Source organism: Sphaeramia orbicularis, chromosome 18 (genome assembly GCF_902148855.1).
Source record: "Sphaeramia orbicularis chromosome 18, fSphaOr1.1, whole genome shotgun sequence".
In the NCBI taxonomy this organism is placed as follows: Eukaryota; Metazoa; Chordata; class Actinopteri; order Kurtiformes; family Apogonidae; genus Sphaeramia; species Sphaeramia orbicularis.
In genome coordinates this window covers 46991778-47010035 of record NC_043974.1, presented here as the reverse complement: position 1 = coordinate 47010035, position 18258 = coordinate 46991778, and the positions used below count along the sequence as shown (strand labels likewise).

The 18258-nt window shown below is 35.2% G+C and overlaps 1 protein-coding gene across 1 annotated transcript in view; it reads left to right on the top strand.

Annotated features, from left to right (window-relative positions):
• The window catches only part of arap2 (ArfGAP with RhoGAP domain, ankyrin repeat and PH domain 2), a gene marked incomplete at its 5' end in the record, with an annotated part of 85497 nt that overhangs the window by 24727 nt on the left and 42512 nt on the right, over positions 1 to 18258 (top strand). Inside the window, 2 exons of the mRNA XM_030161950.1 lie at positions 13759 to 13903; positions 17118 to 17220. Coding sequence (XP_030017810.1) covers positions 13759 to 13903; positions 17118 to 17220 — 248 coding nt within the window. The remainder of the gene's footprint in view (positions 1 to 13758; positions 13904 to 17117; positions 17221 to 18258) is intronic.

The following is an 18258-nucleotide window of genomic DNA, read 5'->3' as shown; positions in this document are numbered from 1 at the left end:
GTTTTATATTATGGGATAGATATCAGCGCATTGGTTAGTTTGGGTTAAAATGGTTGGTCATAATTTTCTAATCATTTACTTTCATCACATTTCACTGAGGAAGAAAAATCTACCATTAACTTTAGTGAAGTATTGATGTTTGTAAACTATATGGACATAAATATGTGGACACATCATGTCTACAGCTGTAAGATGTCCTGTTCATGAGGATCGAACACATAAACATCAATATTTTAGAAATTTAAAGGAGGGACATTTGAAATCATAGACATGGATTTAAAACAAAGAAAAAAAATGATGCTGGTTTAACTTATCTTTGCTCCCAGGATCCCTCAGAGATGGTTTTTACTTAATTTCTGTCAATATTGATTTATTTTATTACTATTATTTTTTTTATTCCATCCATGACTATGATTTTAAATGTTCTACTTCTAAATTCCTAAAATATTTTTCGTGCTCTTTTGTGATCACAAATAAAGCACCCTAAAACAGCCACTCCAAACAAACCAAAAAACCCCATAAAACATCCTAAAAACCACCCAAAATTAACCAGGAAAAAAAACAAAACAAAACAAAACAAAAAACCAAACAACCTGAAAACCACCCAAGAAACATCCTGAAAAACAACCCTAAACAACCCCAAAAGCAACCCAAAAACAACCTGAAAACTACCCCAACACCCACCCAAAATTAATCCAAAAAACACCCCAAAACAACCTGAAAACCACCCGAGTGACATCCTGAAATACAACCCAAAAACAACCTAAAAACAAACTTAAAATTGTCTGAAAACCACCCATAAACCACTCAAAGTTGAGAAAAAAACAAAAAACAAAAAAAACACAGTTCAATGCAGTGATCTCTGCAGGAGGAAACTATCTGGACAAAAGTATGTGGACACATTGAACCAATGCACTGGTATCTATCCCATAATATAAAACTATATTCTGTCATTAGTCCGTATTGTTGTGGATCCCAGACCCCTGTTAGAATCCAGGTGTTTCTTTTCTAAGTGTCCACATACTTTTGGACACATAGTGGGTGTTAAAGGTGAGTTGGATTATGAGTCATTATCTTTATTCACATCAAATAAGAAGTTTTCTCTGTTTATTCTTTTTTTTTTTTCGATAGTTTGACCTTAAAAAAAACTCCCACAGACTCCAAATAAAAGGGTATTATCCTGATTTAACCTCATTATCTGTTAATAAAAGTAGATAAGTGTTAATTAAAGCGTCATCATCATGTTAATTGTCAGATACTGAATGTGGTAAATGTTCTAATAATCGGTGAACACAGGAATATTTTAGGAACTAAACGTCCAAATGACCTGATTCCATCGTGTGTAATTTGAATATTATCTGCTTTATTTCCTCCTCGGTGACAGAAAATGAAAAAAACTGAAATGAAGAAGACGTGACGACGACAGCTCGGATTAACGGAATAATCTGAACGTGACGAACGCTGAAGAACATTTCACCAAAAATAAGAACATCCTCCATGACTAAATATATGCAAAAGACGGGTTTGATGTTTTAGCCGCAAACATCAACAAAAATAAAGTTCACCCTTAGAACTGACGACAGGTTCGTCTTTTCCTGGAAATGTGCAGCGTTATGTTCCCTTTTGTCAAATATAATCCAGATTAAACACTGGAAATGCTTTTATTTTCACACCGTTTACCTGCAGTGTCAAGTTTGTGACCAGCTTTTATTAGTTTGTGTTAGTTTTCAGTGATAATGACTCAGATATGTGGAAGTTTGTCCTTCCAAACCCTCGTTCCAGTGTCATTTTACACAACGCAATGAACAAAAACAGCCAACATGATCAATAAAATGAACAAAAAAGGAAAAATAAACCAACAAAATAATAAGTAACATGAACAAAATGAGGCATAAACTGAACAAAACTGAAGAACAATAATAAAATAAAAACAAAATGTGGGAAAATAAACAAAATAAGCAACCAAAAATAATAAATAATATGAGAAAATATGCAAAAAATGTACTAAAATTAAGTAAAAATAATAAAATATGCAACTAGTATTTGAATTTGGTCCCAGTCGTTTTAGTTTTTGGTTCTTTTTCTCTAAATGAGTTCAGCTGCTTTTTGACACCTGTTTAACTCCATACAGCAGTTCCACCGTCAAAACACCATAAAAACACAGTTAAAAAAAAAAAAAAGGAAAATCACCACAACACTGGAAACAACAGGAAAAATAAAACAAAACCAAAAAACACAAGGAAAACTGTAAAAAAAAAAAAAAAAAGTCATTGTTGATTTAGGTTCGTATTTGTTCATTTCTGTCAATTTCCTTGATTATTTTTGCTATTTTTATAATTTTTTTGATCATTTTGTTCATTTTCATTCATGTTTTTTTGCTCATTTTCATTCAATATGTTGATGATTTTTTTTTTTTTATTTCTTATATTTATGAAATATTTTGATAACTTCTTGATCGCTTTGCTTTTTTTTTTTTTTTTTTTTGATAATTTACATTTTTTGACACCTGTTTAACTCCATCAAACAGTTCCACAGTTAAAAGTTAGTAAAAACACTGTAAAAAACAAACAAAAAAAAAAAAAACAGGGAAAATCACCACAACATTGGAAACAACAGGAAAAACAAAAACAAAAAACACAAAGAAAACTGTGTAAAAAAAAAAAAAAAAGCCCAAACCGTCTTTTTTTATAGTGAGTTGGTCTCACTCACTGCTCTGTGTTTTACCCCCCATTCCACAGGGGGCGGGGCTTAAATTGAGCATGCTCAGATGTTTGTGGAAAGAACAAGGTCTATTCTATCAACACCACTGGAAATGTAACTATTGAGTAAAGGGTTGAATTTATATGAATATTTAACTCATACATTCAGAACGTGTCACCACTGATACGTCAGGGGTAAAAGGGTAAACTTCAGTTTAAGGTTAAGGGTTAAAAGGGTTAACGGTGACTCCGCCTCTGTTGAACTTCAGCTGTCCAGACTCCACAGGTGTGTGTCCATCCTCCTCCTCCATGCATCAGTGCTGCTCATATTTGGGCTGATAAACTCCCTGTTATTCCATCTGTTCTGCAGAAGCGCTCCTCGTTCGTCTTTTGTGCTTTAACGGCGCTTCGACAGCAGCTGATGAAATATTCAGAGGGGCGGTCTTTAAAAAATCCGCCCGAACGAGGAGGAAGCGCCACTCGGACCAGTGGAGGTATTTGAGAATGTAGTCCAGGACGGCTAATGGTGGGACGGTCTATAGATACACCGGCCCTGAATAATTCAGAGTGTGAGCTGAGGGTTCAGTAAAAGCACTGGAAGTCAGCCTCTTCAACGGCAGCTTTCATCTGGAGCGCCAAAACACTGCCGGCATTTAGGTTTTATACAGGGTTAGCTCTGGTAGTGTGGTAACATGAGCAGCAGAACGAAAATGTGGACAAAAGGAACTAAAAGGTAATAAAACCAAACTAAAACACAGTCAAACAACTGTGTAAAAGACAATAAAACTCAACGAAAATATGTTAAAGTTCAGTAAAACAAGTGTAAAAGACAATAAAACTGAACTAAAATATGTTAAAGTTCAGTTAAACAAGTGTAAAAGACAATAAAACTGAACTAAAATATGTTAAAGTTCAGTAAAACAAGTGTAAAAGACAATAAAACTGAACTAAAATATGTTAAAGTTCAGTAAAACAAGTGTAAAAGACAATAAAACTGAACGAAAATATTTTAAAGTTCAGTTAAACAAGTGTAAAAGACAATAAAACTGAACGAAAATATGTTAAAATTCAGTAAAACAAGTGTAAAAGACAATAAAACTGAACTAAAATATGTTAAAATTCAGTAAAACAAGTGTAAAAGACAACAAAACTGAACTAAAATATGTTAATAAAACACGTGTAAAAGATTGTAAAATCAAACTATTTGATGGTTAAAGTCGAATAAAATATGGCAAAAGTCAAACTAAGGTGGTTTGAACAAAGTAGATGTTGGAAAAACTGTGTAAAACACAATAAAACTGAACTAAAATATGTTAAAGTTCAGTTAAACAAGTGTAAAAGACAATAAAACTGAACTAAAATATGTTAAAGTTCAGTAAAACAAGTGTAAAAGACAATAAAACTGAACGAAAATATGTTAAAATTCAGTAAAACAAGTGTAAAAGACAATAAAACTGAACTAAAATATGTTAAAGTTCAGTAAAACAAGTGTAAAAGACAATAAAACTGAACTAAAATATGTTAAAGTTCAGTAAAACAAGTGTAAAAGACAATAAAACTGAACGAAAATATGTTAAAGTTCAGTAAAACAAGTGTAAAAGACAATAAAACTGAACTAAAATATGTTAAAGTTCAGTAAAACAAGTGTAAAAGACAATAAAACTGAACTAAAATATGTTAAAGTTCAGTAAAACAAGTGTAAAAGACAATAAAACTGAACTAAAATATGTTAAAATTCAGTAAAACAAGTGTAAAAGACAATAAAACTGAACTAAAATATGTTAAAGTTCAGTAAAACAAGTGTAAAAGACAATAAAACTGAACGAAAATATGTTAAAATTCAGTAAAACAAGTGTAAAAGACAATAAAACTGAACTAAAATATGTTAAAGTTCAGTAAAACAAGTGTAAAAGACAATAAAACTGAACTAAAATATGTTAAAATTCAGTAAAACAAGTGTAAAAGACAATAAAACTGAACTAAAATATGTTAAAATTCAGTAAAACAAGTGTAAAAGACAATAAAACTGAACTAAAATATGTTAAAGTTCAGTAAAACAAGTGTAAAAGACAATAAAACTGAACGAAAATATGTTAAAGTTCAGTAAAACAAGTGTAAAAGACAATAAAACTGAACTAAAATATGTTAAAGTTCAGTAAAACAAGTGTAAAAGACAATAAAACTGAACGAAAATATGTTAAAGTTCAGTAAAACAAGTGTAAAAGACAATAAAACTGAACTAAAATATGTTAAAGTTCAGTAAAACAAGTGTAAAAGACAATAAAACTGAACTAAAATATGTTAAAGTTCAGTAAAACAAGTGTAAAAGACAATAAAACTGAACTAAAATATGTTAAAGTTCAGTAAAACAAGTGTAAAAGACAATAAAACTGAACTAAAATATGTTAAAGTTCAGTAAAACAAGTGTAAAAGACAATAAAACTGAACTAAAATATGTTAAAGTTCAGTAAAACAAGTGTAAAAGACAATAAAACTGAACGAAAATATGTTAAAATTCAGTAAAACAAGTGTAAAAGACAATAAAACTGAACTAAAATATGTTAAAGTTCAGTAAAACAAGTGTAAAAGACAATAAAACTGAACTAAAATATGTTAAAGTTCAGTAAAACAAGTGTAAAAGACAATAAAACTGAACTAAAATATGTTAAAGTTCAGTAAAACAAGTGTAAAAGACAATAAAACTGAACTAAAATATGTTAAAGTTCAGTAAAACAAGTGTAAAAGACAATAAAACTGAACTAAAATATGTTAAAGTTCAGTAAAACAAGTGTAAAAGACAATAAAACTGAACTAAAATATGTTAAAGTTCAGTAAAACAAGTGTAAAAGACAATAAAACTGAACTAAAATATGTTAAAATTCAGTAAAACAAGTGTAAAAGACAATAAAACTGAACTAAAATATGTTAAAGTTCAGTAAAACAAGTGTAAAAGACAATAAAACTGAACGAAAATATGTTAAAATTCAGTAAAACAAGTGTAAAAGACAATAAAACTGAACTAAAATATGTTAAAGTTCAGTAAAACAAGTGTAAAAGACAATAAAACTGAACTAAAATATGTTAAAATTCAGTAAAACAAGTGTAAAAGACAATAAAACTGAACTAAAATATGTTAAAATTCAGTAAAACAAGTGTAAAAGACAATAAAACTGAACTAAAATATGTTAAAGTTCAGTAAAACAAGTGTAAAAGACAATAAAACTGAACGAAAATATGTTAAAGTTCAGTAAAACAAGTGTAAAAGACAATAAAACTGAACTAAAATATGTTAAAGTTCAGTAAAACAAGTGTAAAAGACAATAAAACTGAACGAAAATATTTTAAAGTTCAGTTAAACAAGTGTAAAAGACAATAAAACTGAACTAAAATATGTTAAAGTTCAGTAAAACAAGTGTAAAAGACAACAAAACTGAACTAAAATATGTTAAAGTTCAGTAAAACAAGTGTAAAAGACAACAAAACTGAACTAAAATATGTTAAAGTTCAGTTAAACAAGTGTAAAAGACAATAAAACTGAACTAAAATATGTTAAAATTCAGTAAAACAAGTGTAAAAGACAATAAAACTGAACTAAAATATGTTAAAATTCAGTAAAACAAGTGTAAAAGACAACAAAACTGAACTAAAATATGTTAATAAAACACGTGTAAAAGATTGTAAAATCAAACTATTTGATGGTTAAAGTCGAATAAAATATGGCAAAAGTCAAACTAAGGTGGTTTGAACAAAGTAGATGTTGGAAAAACTGTGTAAAACACAATAAAACTGAACTAAAATGTGTTAAAATCCAGTGAAACAAGTGTAAAAGAGTAAAACTAAAATATCTTAAAATTCAGTGAAACAAGTGTAAAAGGTTGTAAACTAAATTATTTACTTAATTGAAGATTTTTTTGGCTTAATTGAAGATTTTTTAGCTTATTTGAAGATTTTTTTTACTTAACTGAACATTTTTTTTGGCTTAATTGAAGATTTTTTGCTGAATTTGAGATTTTTTTTGGCTTAATTGAAGATTTTTTTTACTTAATTAAAGATTTTTTTGTCTTAATTCAAGATTTTTTGCTGAATTTGAGGTTTTTTTGGCTTAATTGAAGGTTTTTTTGCTTATTTGAAGATTTTTTCTACTTAATTGAACATTTTTTTGTCTTAATTCAAGATTTTTTGCTGAATTTGAGATTTTTTTTGGCTTAATTGAAGATTTTTTTACTTAATTCAAGATTTTTTTTTGTCTTAATTCAAGATTTTTTGCTGAATTTGAGATTTTTTTTTTTGCTTAATTGAAGGTTTTTTTTTTTTTGCTTATTTGAAGATTTTTTTTACTTAACTGAAGATCTTTTTTTGGCTTAATTGAAGATTTTTGTTTTTTGGCTCAATTCAAGATTTTTTCCTTAATTCAAGCTTTTTTTTTTTTTTTTTTGCTTAATTCAATTCAAGACTGTGGAATTTTTGCACTTGGCAAAAACCTCCCAGGGGCTGAACTGGACCCTTTGGGGGGCCACATGTTTGACAGCCCTGCTCTGGGCTGAACCTGAACGTCTCCAGAACGGCTGCCTGGACGTGTGTGTTTTGTTGTTGTTTTTCTATCACACTTGTAAATGAAGTGTCCGGTGCCTGTTCGGAGTCAATTACAGACAAATCAAAAACAAACCACTGAACTGTCCTCCGCCGCCAAATGACGGACGTGACATTTCAGCGGTTTACGGCGGATGTGAGGCGCATTCCAATCCGGCGGGTTGCCAGGACGACGGCGGGTCCCGTCTGACAGATCGGATTATTAGTAATGACTTAAAATAAGCCGGCGTCGGTCCTGCGTCCACGCTGATAGAGGCGGCGTATGCACCAACACTCAGATTTACAGATGGACACCAGCATTCTGCAGCCGCTGGAGTTATTAGTATTAGTTTTATTCTTATTATTATTGTTATTTTGTGTCGAAGCGAAGTGGGGTCAGGAGGCCAGACGCTCCCAAATGCCAAGAGATTAGTCATTTTTAGAGTTTTACAGCAGTTTGCACAAGCTCGTCCAAACTGTTTCTGCTGTTTGTTTTTTTTTTCTCATAGTTTTGGAGACAAAACCAAAAAAAGTCAGACGGAGCCAAATGGAGTAAAGTGCAGAGTTAAAGCAGTTATTATTATTAATGTGGACGTTTCTGTTGGACAGCTTACAGCTGCAGACATGTGTCCCAATATTTATGTCGATGTAGTTTAGAAACTTGGGGTTTTTTTGATGATTTTTGGGGGGTTTGGATGATTTTTGGGCAATTTTTTGATGACAATTTTTGTGTGCTTTTTGAGTTTTTTGGGGGGTTTTGGCAGTTTTTGGTAGGTTTTTGAGTTAATTTTGGACAATTATTGGATGATTTTTGGGATGTTTTTGGACAATTTTTGGATGATGATTTTTTTCTGTGCTTTTCGGGTGGTTTTTTGGACAATTTTTGGATGTTTTTGGGCAATTTTTTGGACGATTTTCATGTGTTTTTTTAAATTTTTTTTTAGTGGGGTTGGATGATTTTTGGGTGTTTTTTGGATGATTTTGAGGTTTTTGGATGTTGTTTTGGACAATTTTTGGATGATTTTTGGTTGTTTTTGAGCAATTTTTTGATGACAATTTTTGTGTGCTTTTTGGGTGGATTTTTTCTTTACAATTTTTAGTAGGTTTTGGGTTAATTTTGGACAATTACTGGATGATTTTTGGGTTGTTTTTGGACAATTTTTGAATGATGATTTTTTTGTGTGCTTTTTGGGTGTTTTTTGGATGATTTGGGGGGTTTTTTGGACAATTTTTGGATGTTTTCAGGCAGTTTTTTATGACGATTTTCGTGTGTTTTTTGGATGATTTTCAGATTTGGTTGATTTTTGGTTGTTTTTGGGCTATTGTTTTGATGACAATTTTTGTGTGCTTTTTGGGGGGTTTTTGGACAATTTTTTGTAGATTTTTTAGTTAATTTTGAACAATTACTGGATGATTTTTGGGTGGTTTTTGGACAATTTTTTAATGATGGTTTTTTGTGTGCTTTTTGCATGTTTTTTGGATGATTTTGAGGTTTTTGGGTGTTGTTTTGGACAGTTGTTGGGTGATTTTGGGGTTTTTGGGCTATTTTTTGAAGACAGTTTTTGTGTGTTTTTGAGTCGTTTCTGAGTCATTTTGGAAACAAAGATCCCAGTTGAATCCAAACTAACCAATGCACTGATATCTATCCCATAATACAAAACTGTATTCTGACATGAGTCCTTATTGTGTTGGATCCCAGACCCCTGTTAGAACACAAACACCTGGATTCAACGTGTCCACAGACTTTTGTCCATATATTGTTTGACTTGGGTAATTATAATATGAGGCTAACGACATGTAACTTTCCAGTTTTTTTTTTTTTTTTCGTAGTTTCGGAGACAGAATCAAAGCCAAAGTCAGACGGAGCCAAATGGAGAAACGGTGCAGGGGTGGCGTCCTCCTTTCCTACACTCGTCACATCGTCGTCGTTCTTTTTACATCCAGTTGTAGACACTTCCTTTTTTTTTTTTTTTTTTTATCGGAACTCTCTGTGTTCCTTCACAAACATCACACACACAGTTGGCAGAGGAACGCACACATTAGCATATTCATGAGGCGAGTACAGTGGAAAACTTTGGAGGCGCTAGCGACAGGGGGTGTTCGTACGAGGAGGGGATGTTTGTAGAGGAAACAAAAAAAGCAGATGGCACGGTGACTTTGAAAATCCAAAATTAGGTATGTTTTCCTGAACTTCACGCTCATCGGTTTATGGAAATCGCAGTCAGACGCTCATGAAAGACAATGTCGTGTGTTTTCCAGCTTTTTTTTTCGCTGAAACGGTGTTTGTTGATTGAAATCTGCTCACAACTCGGAGTGTCTTCACTACCCCCCCCCACCACCGGCGCCTCGCTGTCCTCGAGTGGACGCAAAGACGAATGCTAACGCTAACATGTTCAAGTGTCTGATGTCCAGCAGATGTAGGTTCAGTTAAGCTAATGTTTACTTTAGGACGACGGGGTTTGTTTCTCTGATTAAAATGATAGAATCTGTCCATCATCCATCCATCCATCCATTCGTTCATCCCATCATTATCCATCCATCCATCCATACATACATACATACATACATACATTGTCTGTCCATTGTACATTGTTCATCCATTCGTCCATCCGTCCGTCCGTCATCCATTTCTTTGTCCATCCATTGTCCATCTGTCCATCCATCTGTTCATCCATCCATCCATCATCCATTCATTCATCCAATCATTGTCCATCCATCCATCCATCCATCCCAACATTATCCATCCATCCATCCATACATACATTGTCTGTCCATTGTACATTGTTCATCCATTCGTCCATCCATCCGTCTGTCCATCATCCATTTCTTTGTCCATCCATTGTCCATCTGTCCGTCCATCATCCATCTGTCCATCCATCCATCCATCCATCCATCCATCCGTTCATCCAATCATTATCTATCCATCCATCCATCCGTTCATCCAATCATTATCCATCCATCCATCCATCCATCCGTTCATCCATCCATCCATTCATCCAATCATTATTCATCCATCCATCCATCCATCATCCATTTCTTTGTCCATCCATTGTCCATCTGTCCGTCCATCATCCATCTGTTCATCTAGCCATTGTCTGTCCGTCCATCCATCCATCCATCCATCCATCCATCAATTTGTCCATCAATTCGTCCATCAACCATTGTCCATCCATCCATCTGTTCATCCATCCATTTGTCCACCCATTGTCCATCTATCCATCATCCATCCATTCGTCCATCCACTCATCCATCCTTCTATCCGTCCATGTATCCTCATGCTTCTTCTCCAAACTTAAACCCATTCCTTCCTCTTGGTCTTCTCTGGTCCACAGTCATTAACGCTCTTTCATCAGGTTGGACTTCCGTTAATTGGACACAAACCCTCCTCCAACGTTCCAGCCTCTAATTAATTTCCTTTTCTGACTCGACAAACAATAGACGGTTTGTTCAAGTTTATCACAGCGCCAACGTCTGGTTCTGCAGCGTTCAGCCACGAGATAAACCCGACATGTTTGAGGGTAAGAAAAAGAAAAAGGATGAGTACTGAGAAAGAACTGAAGATAGAAAAGGAAGAGAAGAAAGGACTGAAGTTAGAAAAGGAAGAGAAGAAAGGACCCACATTTACAAAAGGACAATGAGACAAAGACAAGAAGGTTCTGAAATAGTGACAGAACATCATGTCTGTAAAGGTTAAAGGATGAGTTACTTTATAAAACCAACAGGACATGAAGACACAAACTAGATAGAAACCAGTCCAACGTCCACTGAGGAAGACAAAATGGACAACAGCATATTTAACAAGTCCAAAGAGTCTAAAGGGTTAAAACAATTATTATTAATATTGATGTTTCTGTGTCTGATCCTCATGAACAGAACATCTGTAGACATGATGTGTCCCAATACTTATGGCCATGTACATATTGTTTAAAAATGTTAATATTTCCTTAAACTTTAATGGTAGATTTTTCTTCCTCAGCCAGATGTGATGAAAGTAGATGGAAATTATTTACAGTCAGAGCAGGAAAAATATCAGAGACATTTAGAGGAAGAAGATTTAAAATCAGAAACATGGATTTAAAAAAAAAATGGGTTGTGTGATTTTTGGGTGTTTGGATGTTTTTTGGATGAGTTTTGGATGGTTTTTATGTGATTTCTTGGGTGTTTTTGGACAATTTTTGGATGATGATTTTTGTGTGTTTTTTGGACAAATTTGGGGATGATTATTGTGTGTTTTTTTGGTTATTTCTGGACAATTTTTGGGTGGTTTTTATATAATTTTTGGGTGTTTTTGGACAATTTTTGATGATGATTTTAGCGTGTTTTTTGGACAATTTTTGGGATGATTTATTTGGATAATTTTTGATTGATTTCTGGGTGTTTTTGGGTCATTTTTAGGTGGTTTTTGAGTAGAACATTTACAATTGTAAAAAGTTAGTGTTGAGAAAAAACCATCTCTGACTCATTTTGGAAACAAAGATAAGAAGTGAACCCAAACTAACCAATGCACTGATATCTATCCCATAATATAAACCTGTATTCTGACGTTAGTCCTTATTGTTTTGGACCCCTGTTAGAACACAAACACCTGGATTCAGCGTGTCCACAGACTTTTGTCCATATATTTTTTTACTTGGGTAATTATAATATGAGGCTAACGACATGTAACTGTCCAGGTTCGTGGTCCGTTCAACAGGATGGATTTGATGTTTGAACTGAATAAACTTATTCCTTCTGTCTCCAGATTTGCTGGTTTTATTTCCTTGGTCTATGAGTTCATCCACATCTTCACCTGATCTCCTCTAATCTGAAAGGGCTCAGTCTTTGTTTTGAGTGGATCGGACTTTGTTTTTTTTCTGGACTAATAGTGACGTCTAAACTTTTTTTCTGTTTCTTTCAAACCTCCTTTAACGTCCTGTAATTGTTCTTAAACTCAGAACCAAAAAAAAGGTCTTTTCACACCAGGATCAAACCAAACCATGGATGAAGACCTTCTATTTTGGACATAAAACTCTGGACTCTTTGATCCGGTCCGGTTCATGATCCAGGTCAGGTTTTGCACCTGAACCCAGATCAAACTCTGAGTCCCAACAAAAGCCGTCAGGTGTGAAAACGTCCTGGGCTTCATTGATCTTCAGCCTCGTGTTTGAAACCTTCCATCTTAACTTATTCATGTCAAAGGGGAAAAGCTGCTGCATACCAAATCTGAACACAAAGTCCACCGCACAATCAGACAAAAGGAAGGATCCGCACCGAAAAGTTTGTAGAAGAACATCGGATAAGTATTAGTTCTCGTAGACGACGGAGCGCTGATGCAGGATGAGTTCTTCAGGGTTCCTGTTCTTTTTCAGACATGGAAACAGAGGTGGAAGAAGTCAAGGAAATCGAATCTGTGGATCATTGGTTCTTTTCAGATTCAGCTAAGAATCAACAATCGGAAAATGAAAAAACTCATTTCATTATTCATGTACAAATCAAAAAACAGTTGTTTTTCATTCTTTCGATTGTTCACACAAATTACAAAATGTAAATAATCAAAAGGACCAAATGTGGGGTTTCATGTTGACATCTTTGATATCTGATTCGATTTGAGATTAGACTAGATGGTCTCCCATGGACCCACTGTATCAGACTGAACACCTGGAAGATCCGGTCCAGTTTTTCAGTCGTCATGTCGTCCTCCTTCACAATAACGCGTTTGTTTCCTCTGAATAAAACCAAGTTCTGCATTATGGCAGAATGCATCAGACAGAAGACTAACAAACCCACAACAGGTCAGGAACTTCAAATCACATATCAGAAATGACAACATGAAAGCACACATTTGGGCCATTTGATTATTTACTATTTTTAATTTGTGTGAACAATCGAAAGCATGAAAAACCACTGCTTTTTTTTTTTTTTTTTTTTAATTTGTACATGAAAAATGAAATGAGTCATTTTTAAAATTTTCCAATCGTGGATTCTCAACTGAATATGAAACGAACCAGTGATGCACAGATTAAATAGTCTGTACTGAGTAGGATGGGTCCAGTTTTATGACTTGCTGTGGAAATATACGACTTAGAGATGGAGCTAGAAGGTTCAGTCACAAGTAAAAAGACACAAATTTCAGTGTAAAACTAATATGCATTAAACCAGGGATGTCAAACTCACTTTAGTTCAACAGTCGATGGAGTTAAAATCATTTTCGTTCAGGTTCCACATTCAGCCGAGTGGGACCTCAAGTAGGTCAGACCAGTAAAGCAACCGCAAAACAGCCAATAAATACGGACAATTCCAGGATAAACGTTTATATTTGTCAGTGTTTATTTGTTCTTCTGTCGTTGTTTTACTGGTTCTGATCCACTTCAGATCTTTTTGGTTTAGTATCCTTCATCATTAATATCTTCAGTGTAGTTTTTTCCTCTGTTTGGATCGGACTCTTCTATTCGACGCTCCTTCATTAACTGTCCTTTGTTTGTTTGTTTGTTTGTTTGTTTGTTTGTTCCAGATATGAGTCGTCGCTGGTGCACCCTCGAGGCCGGATTCCTCAGTTACTATGAGAGCGAACGAAACCTGACGGCGATCGGCAGAGTGGACGTGACGGAGGTGGTGAGCGTCGCCGTTAGCAACACGGAGACCATGACGGTAGCAGGGTACGAAAAAAGATAAGAATATACGAAATTAGATATAAGATGGACTCTTTTCCTTCTGTTTTTTTGTTTTTTTTAATTCTATTTTATTTTATTACAGTGTTGAACCCCAGTCTGTTGCTGTGTTCCTATACCCCTGGATTCTTTTCCTTCTGTTTTTTTTTTTTTTTTAAATTCTATTATATTTCTTACAGTGTTGAACCCCAGTCTGTCGCTGTCCCTGGTCCTTCTAACAGACCTTTACTGGATGTTGGTTCTATTTTTTGCCGTTAAAGCAGGTTCTATACGTGCAGACCTGGGACTCAAAGCCTCCTCAGACTGAACTCAAACTCATACAGAGTACAGATGTGGGTCTGAACCTCCAGTGGACGGAGTTTGTGTTCAGTCCAGCAGGAGTTTAGATTCAGAAACAGAAAGAACTGAAAGAACAGCCTGAACCTGTGAACACAAAGACAGCAACTATTCAAATGGTTTATTCATTTAGAATCTGAGCTGTGATCCTTCAGATCCAGACCAGAATTAACCCTTTACTATCTGTCTATTGATCAGTCTGTCCTTCCATCCATCCATCCATCCATCCATCATATTATTTTATTTTCAATAACCTCTGAAATTAAAATAAAAACATAATCGGTTTGGTTCCGTATAAGATGTAATTGATATTTTCCATTTATTCATTATTGTTTATATTCCTGTAATTAAAATCAACCTGAATGATCATTTACTAGAAACAAAACATGACATTTAATAATTTTCCCTTTAAATAAGATGAGGTTTTATTACGTTATTTAAAACCGTGTCATTACCAGACTCACACCGTTTAATTTAATCAAACCCAACATGTACCATATATACAGTATTCATTTATATACAGTATTAATTTATTTATAGTATATATGATCATAAAGAAAAGAAGGAAAATTAAAATGTAAATGTTCATGTTTTTTTTTTTTATATATTATTTGTTTCCTTTTGTGTTATAATGACCAAATGGAAGTCTAATGAATGTAAAATGGTTGCGATGATTAGTTAATTTATTGATCATATTATTAAAAGAAAATAATAAGCAACTATGTTATTGATTATTTAGTCATTTGAGGAAAAAAACTAAAAAATTTCACTAATCGAAGCTTCTGAAATGATAGAATTGTGCAGTTTTTTGTTTTTTTTTGTCGTCTGATGGTTAATGTGCTACATGTGGGTTTGGTCAAATGAAAGTTACCATTAAATCAGACATCACTCACTATTTTCTGACCAATAATTGACAAATTGATGATGTCACGGCTGCTCCGTTATCGTCGAACAGTTTCACGCCTTAATATCTTCATTACGTGCTTTCTCGTGTTGCGTCGAACACGTGAAAATGACAGATTATCGGTGTAAATTAGCCCTGAAATGGAAAAATAAATGGAAAACTGGAACGTCGGAACATCAGGGCACCTTTTCCCCTCCTCCTCCTCCTCCTCCTCCTCCTCCTCCTCCTCCTCCTCCTCCCTCCCTTTTCCCTCGGGGACCCTCCCTAACAAGCGTCTCCACACCTGCTGGCTGGCGAGCGGCGGTGAGGGGAGGGGGGCGGGGTCACGTCGGGGCACATAAACACCCATGTTTCCAATGTTCCCACGACACGCACGAGAAGAGAGCAACTGAGCGGCGCCGCGACCCCGTGACCCCCCCGCCTTAAACACCTTTAGAGGCGCGTTCGGCGGGAAAACGGCGGTTTGTCGGAACCATTAAAAGACTGATACTGTGACCTCAGTGACCTCGGCGAGAACGAGAGGGAGGAGGAGGCGGAGACACCAGCGCAAAGACCAATGAAGATTAATAGGAGGTGTTTCCAGCTGATGGATGGAGGGGGGTGGGGGGGGTTGATATGGAGGAAGGACCTGGACCTGTTCACTGGGTTTAAGGACTCGTCTTCTTCTGTTGTAACGTCCGTCAACATCTTTTTTTTTTTTTTTTTTTTGTAATTCATGTGACTCTAGTTGCGGAAAAAGGTTTTTGTGTGATATATCAAAACCACGTCTTGCCAGCGCAAAAACTTTTAACTGAAAAATTCGAATTTTGGCAAAATTCGTTTTTCCATGAGGCAAATTTTTACGTGCAAGTTATATTCACGCAATCTGAGAGTCAACGGAAAAGAGACAAATAGTGAGATGTGATGACAGCAGATGGTTAGATGTGGAAGAAAATTATTATTTACAGTCAGAGCAGGAAAAATGTTTAAATTTAGAGGAAGAACATTTAAAACCATAGGAAAGAAAAAAAAATAATAATGTTGAGAGAAATGAAATCCAAACCTTCTGAGTTATTTTAGGAACAAAGATAAGAACTGAACCCAAATGAACCAATGCACTGATATTTATGCCAATGTAAAAGGATGTTGTTGAAAAAAAAAATACAAACTTGTTTTTGGCGTTGTTTGGGGTATTTTTGGGGTTGGTTTGGGGTTGTGTTTTGAACTGTTTTTGGGTGGTTTCTGGGTGTTTTTAGGCTTTTTTCTGGGTGTTTGGGGATTTCTGGGTGTTTTTGGGCTTGTTTCTTGTTGTTTCTTGGTGTTTTTGGGGTTGTTTTTGGGTGTTTTTGTGTTCTGGGATTGTTTTTGGGATTGTTTCTGGGTGGTTTTGGGATTATTTTTGGTGGTGTTGGGGTTGTTTTTGGATGATTCGGGGTAATCACAAAAGAAAAGGAAAATTTTAGACATTTAGGGGTAGAACACCTAAAATCATAGTCATGGATTAAAAAAAAAACAATGTTGATATAAATGAAGTCAAAACCATGTCTTATTATCTTCGCTTCCAAAATGACGAATTGAACCCAAACGAACCAAGACACTGATATTTATCCCATAATATAAAACTATCGTCTGACATTAGTCATTATTGTTTTGATCCCAGACCCCTGTTAGAATCCAAGGCGTCCACATACTTTTGTCCACATGGTGAACCCTCAGGTTTCCTGGACAGCCTCCTCATGTAAACGTCTGGGTGTAAGAGGCGGAACGTGGCTGTAGTTGGACCTTGAATGGATAAATGAAGGACAGAACAAGGCCTTCACAGTGGAATCACCTGCTGACGTCTGAATCTGGATCATCCTGATGATGGATTGGACTCACCTTTATGTGAGGCCAGGCCTGAACCAGACCGTCTGACTGGACCCGGGTGGGTTCAGCCGGGGTTTGGTCTGGTGTTTGTTTTTTCTAACTGTGTTCCTCTTTCAGGGCTGTTTTTACCGTGGAGTTGTACCTGCAGACGGAACGGGTGCTGGTTTTCGGAGCTGAAACTCAAGAAACACAACACGACTGGATCCAGGCGCTAACCAAGGTGACGCACTGAAAACAACGAACGCAGGAAAGGAAATAAACGAACGGTGAACGCAGGAAAGGAAATAAACGAACGGTGAACGCAGGAAAGGAAATAAATGAACGGTGAACGCAGGAAAGGAAATAAACGAACGGTGAACGCAGGAAAGGAAATAAACGAACGGTGAACGCAGGAAAGGAAATAAACGAACGGTGAACGCAGGAAACAAAATAAACGAACGGTGAACGCAGGAAAGGAAATAAACGAAATAAATGAACAGCGAACACAGGAAAGGAAATAAACGAACGGTGAACGCAGGAAAGGAAATAAACGAACGGTGAACGCAGGAAAGGAAATAAACGAACAGTGAACGCAGGAAACGAAATAAACGAACGGTGAACGCAGGAAAGGAAATAAACGAAATAAATGAACAGCGAACACAGGAAAGGAAATAAACGAACGGTGAACGCAGGAAAGGAAATAAACGAACGGTGAACGCAGGAAACGAAATAAACGAACGGTGAACGCAGGAAAGGAAATAAACGAAATAAATGAACAGCGAACACAGGAAAGGAAATAAACGAACGGTGAACGCAGGAAAGGAAATAAACGAACGGTGAACGCAGGAAACGAAATAAACGAACGGTGAACGCAGGAAAGGAAATAAACGAACGGTGAACGCAGGAAAGGAAATAACCGAAATAAATGAACAGCGAACACAGGAAAGGAAATAAACGAACAGCAAAAACAGGAAAGGAAATAAACGAACGGTGAACGCAGGAAACGAAATAAACGAAATAAATGAACAGCGAACACAGGAAACGAAATAAACGAACAGCGAACGCAGGAAACGAAATTAACAAACACACACTTTCAGACCGGTGGTTCCATGATGTATTTCTTTCTCTCTGAACTTCTGCTGCAGGTCCACCTGCTTCTTTTATATTTTCACACAGTTTTCACAGACAGTGTAGTGGACATGTCGTCATAGAATGGAGAAATTTTTTTTGTCCAAATTTTGTAAATATTCTAACGGTTCCTTTCCTTCTACTGGTCCAC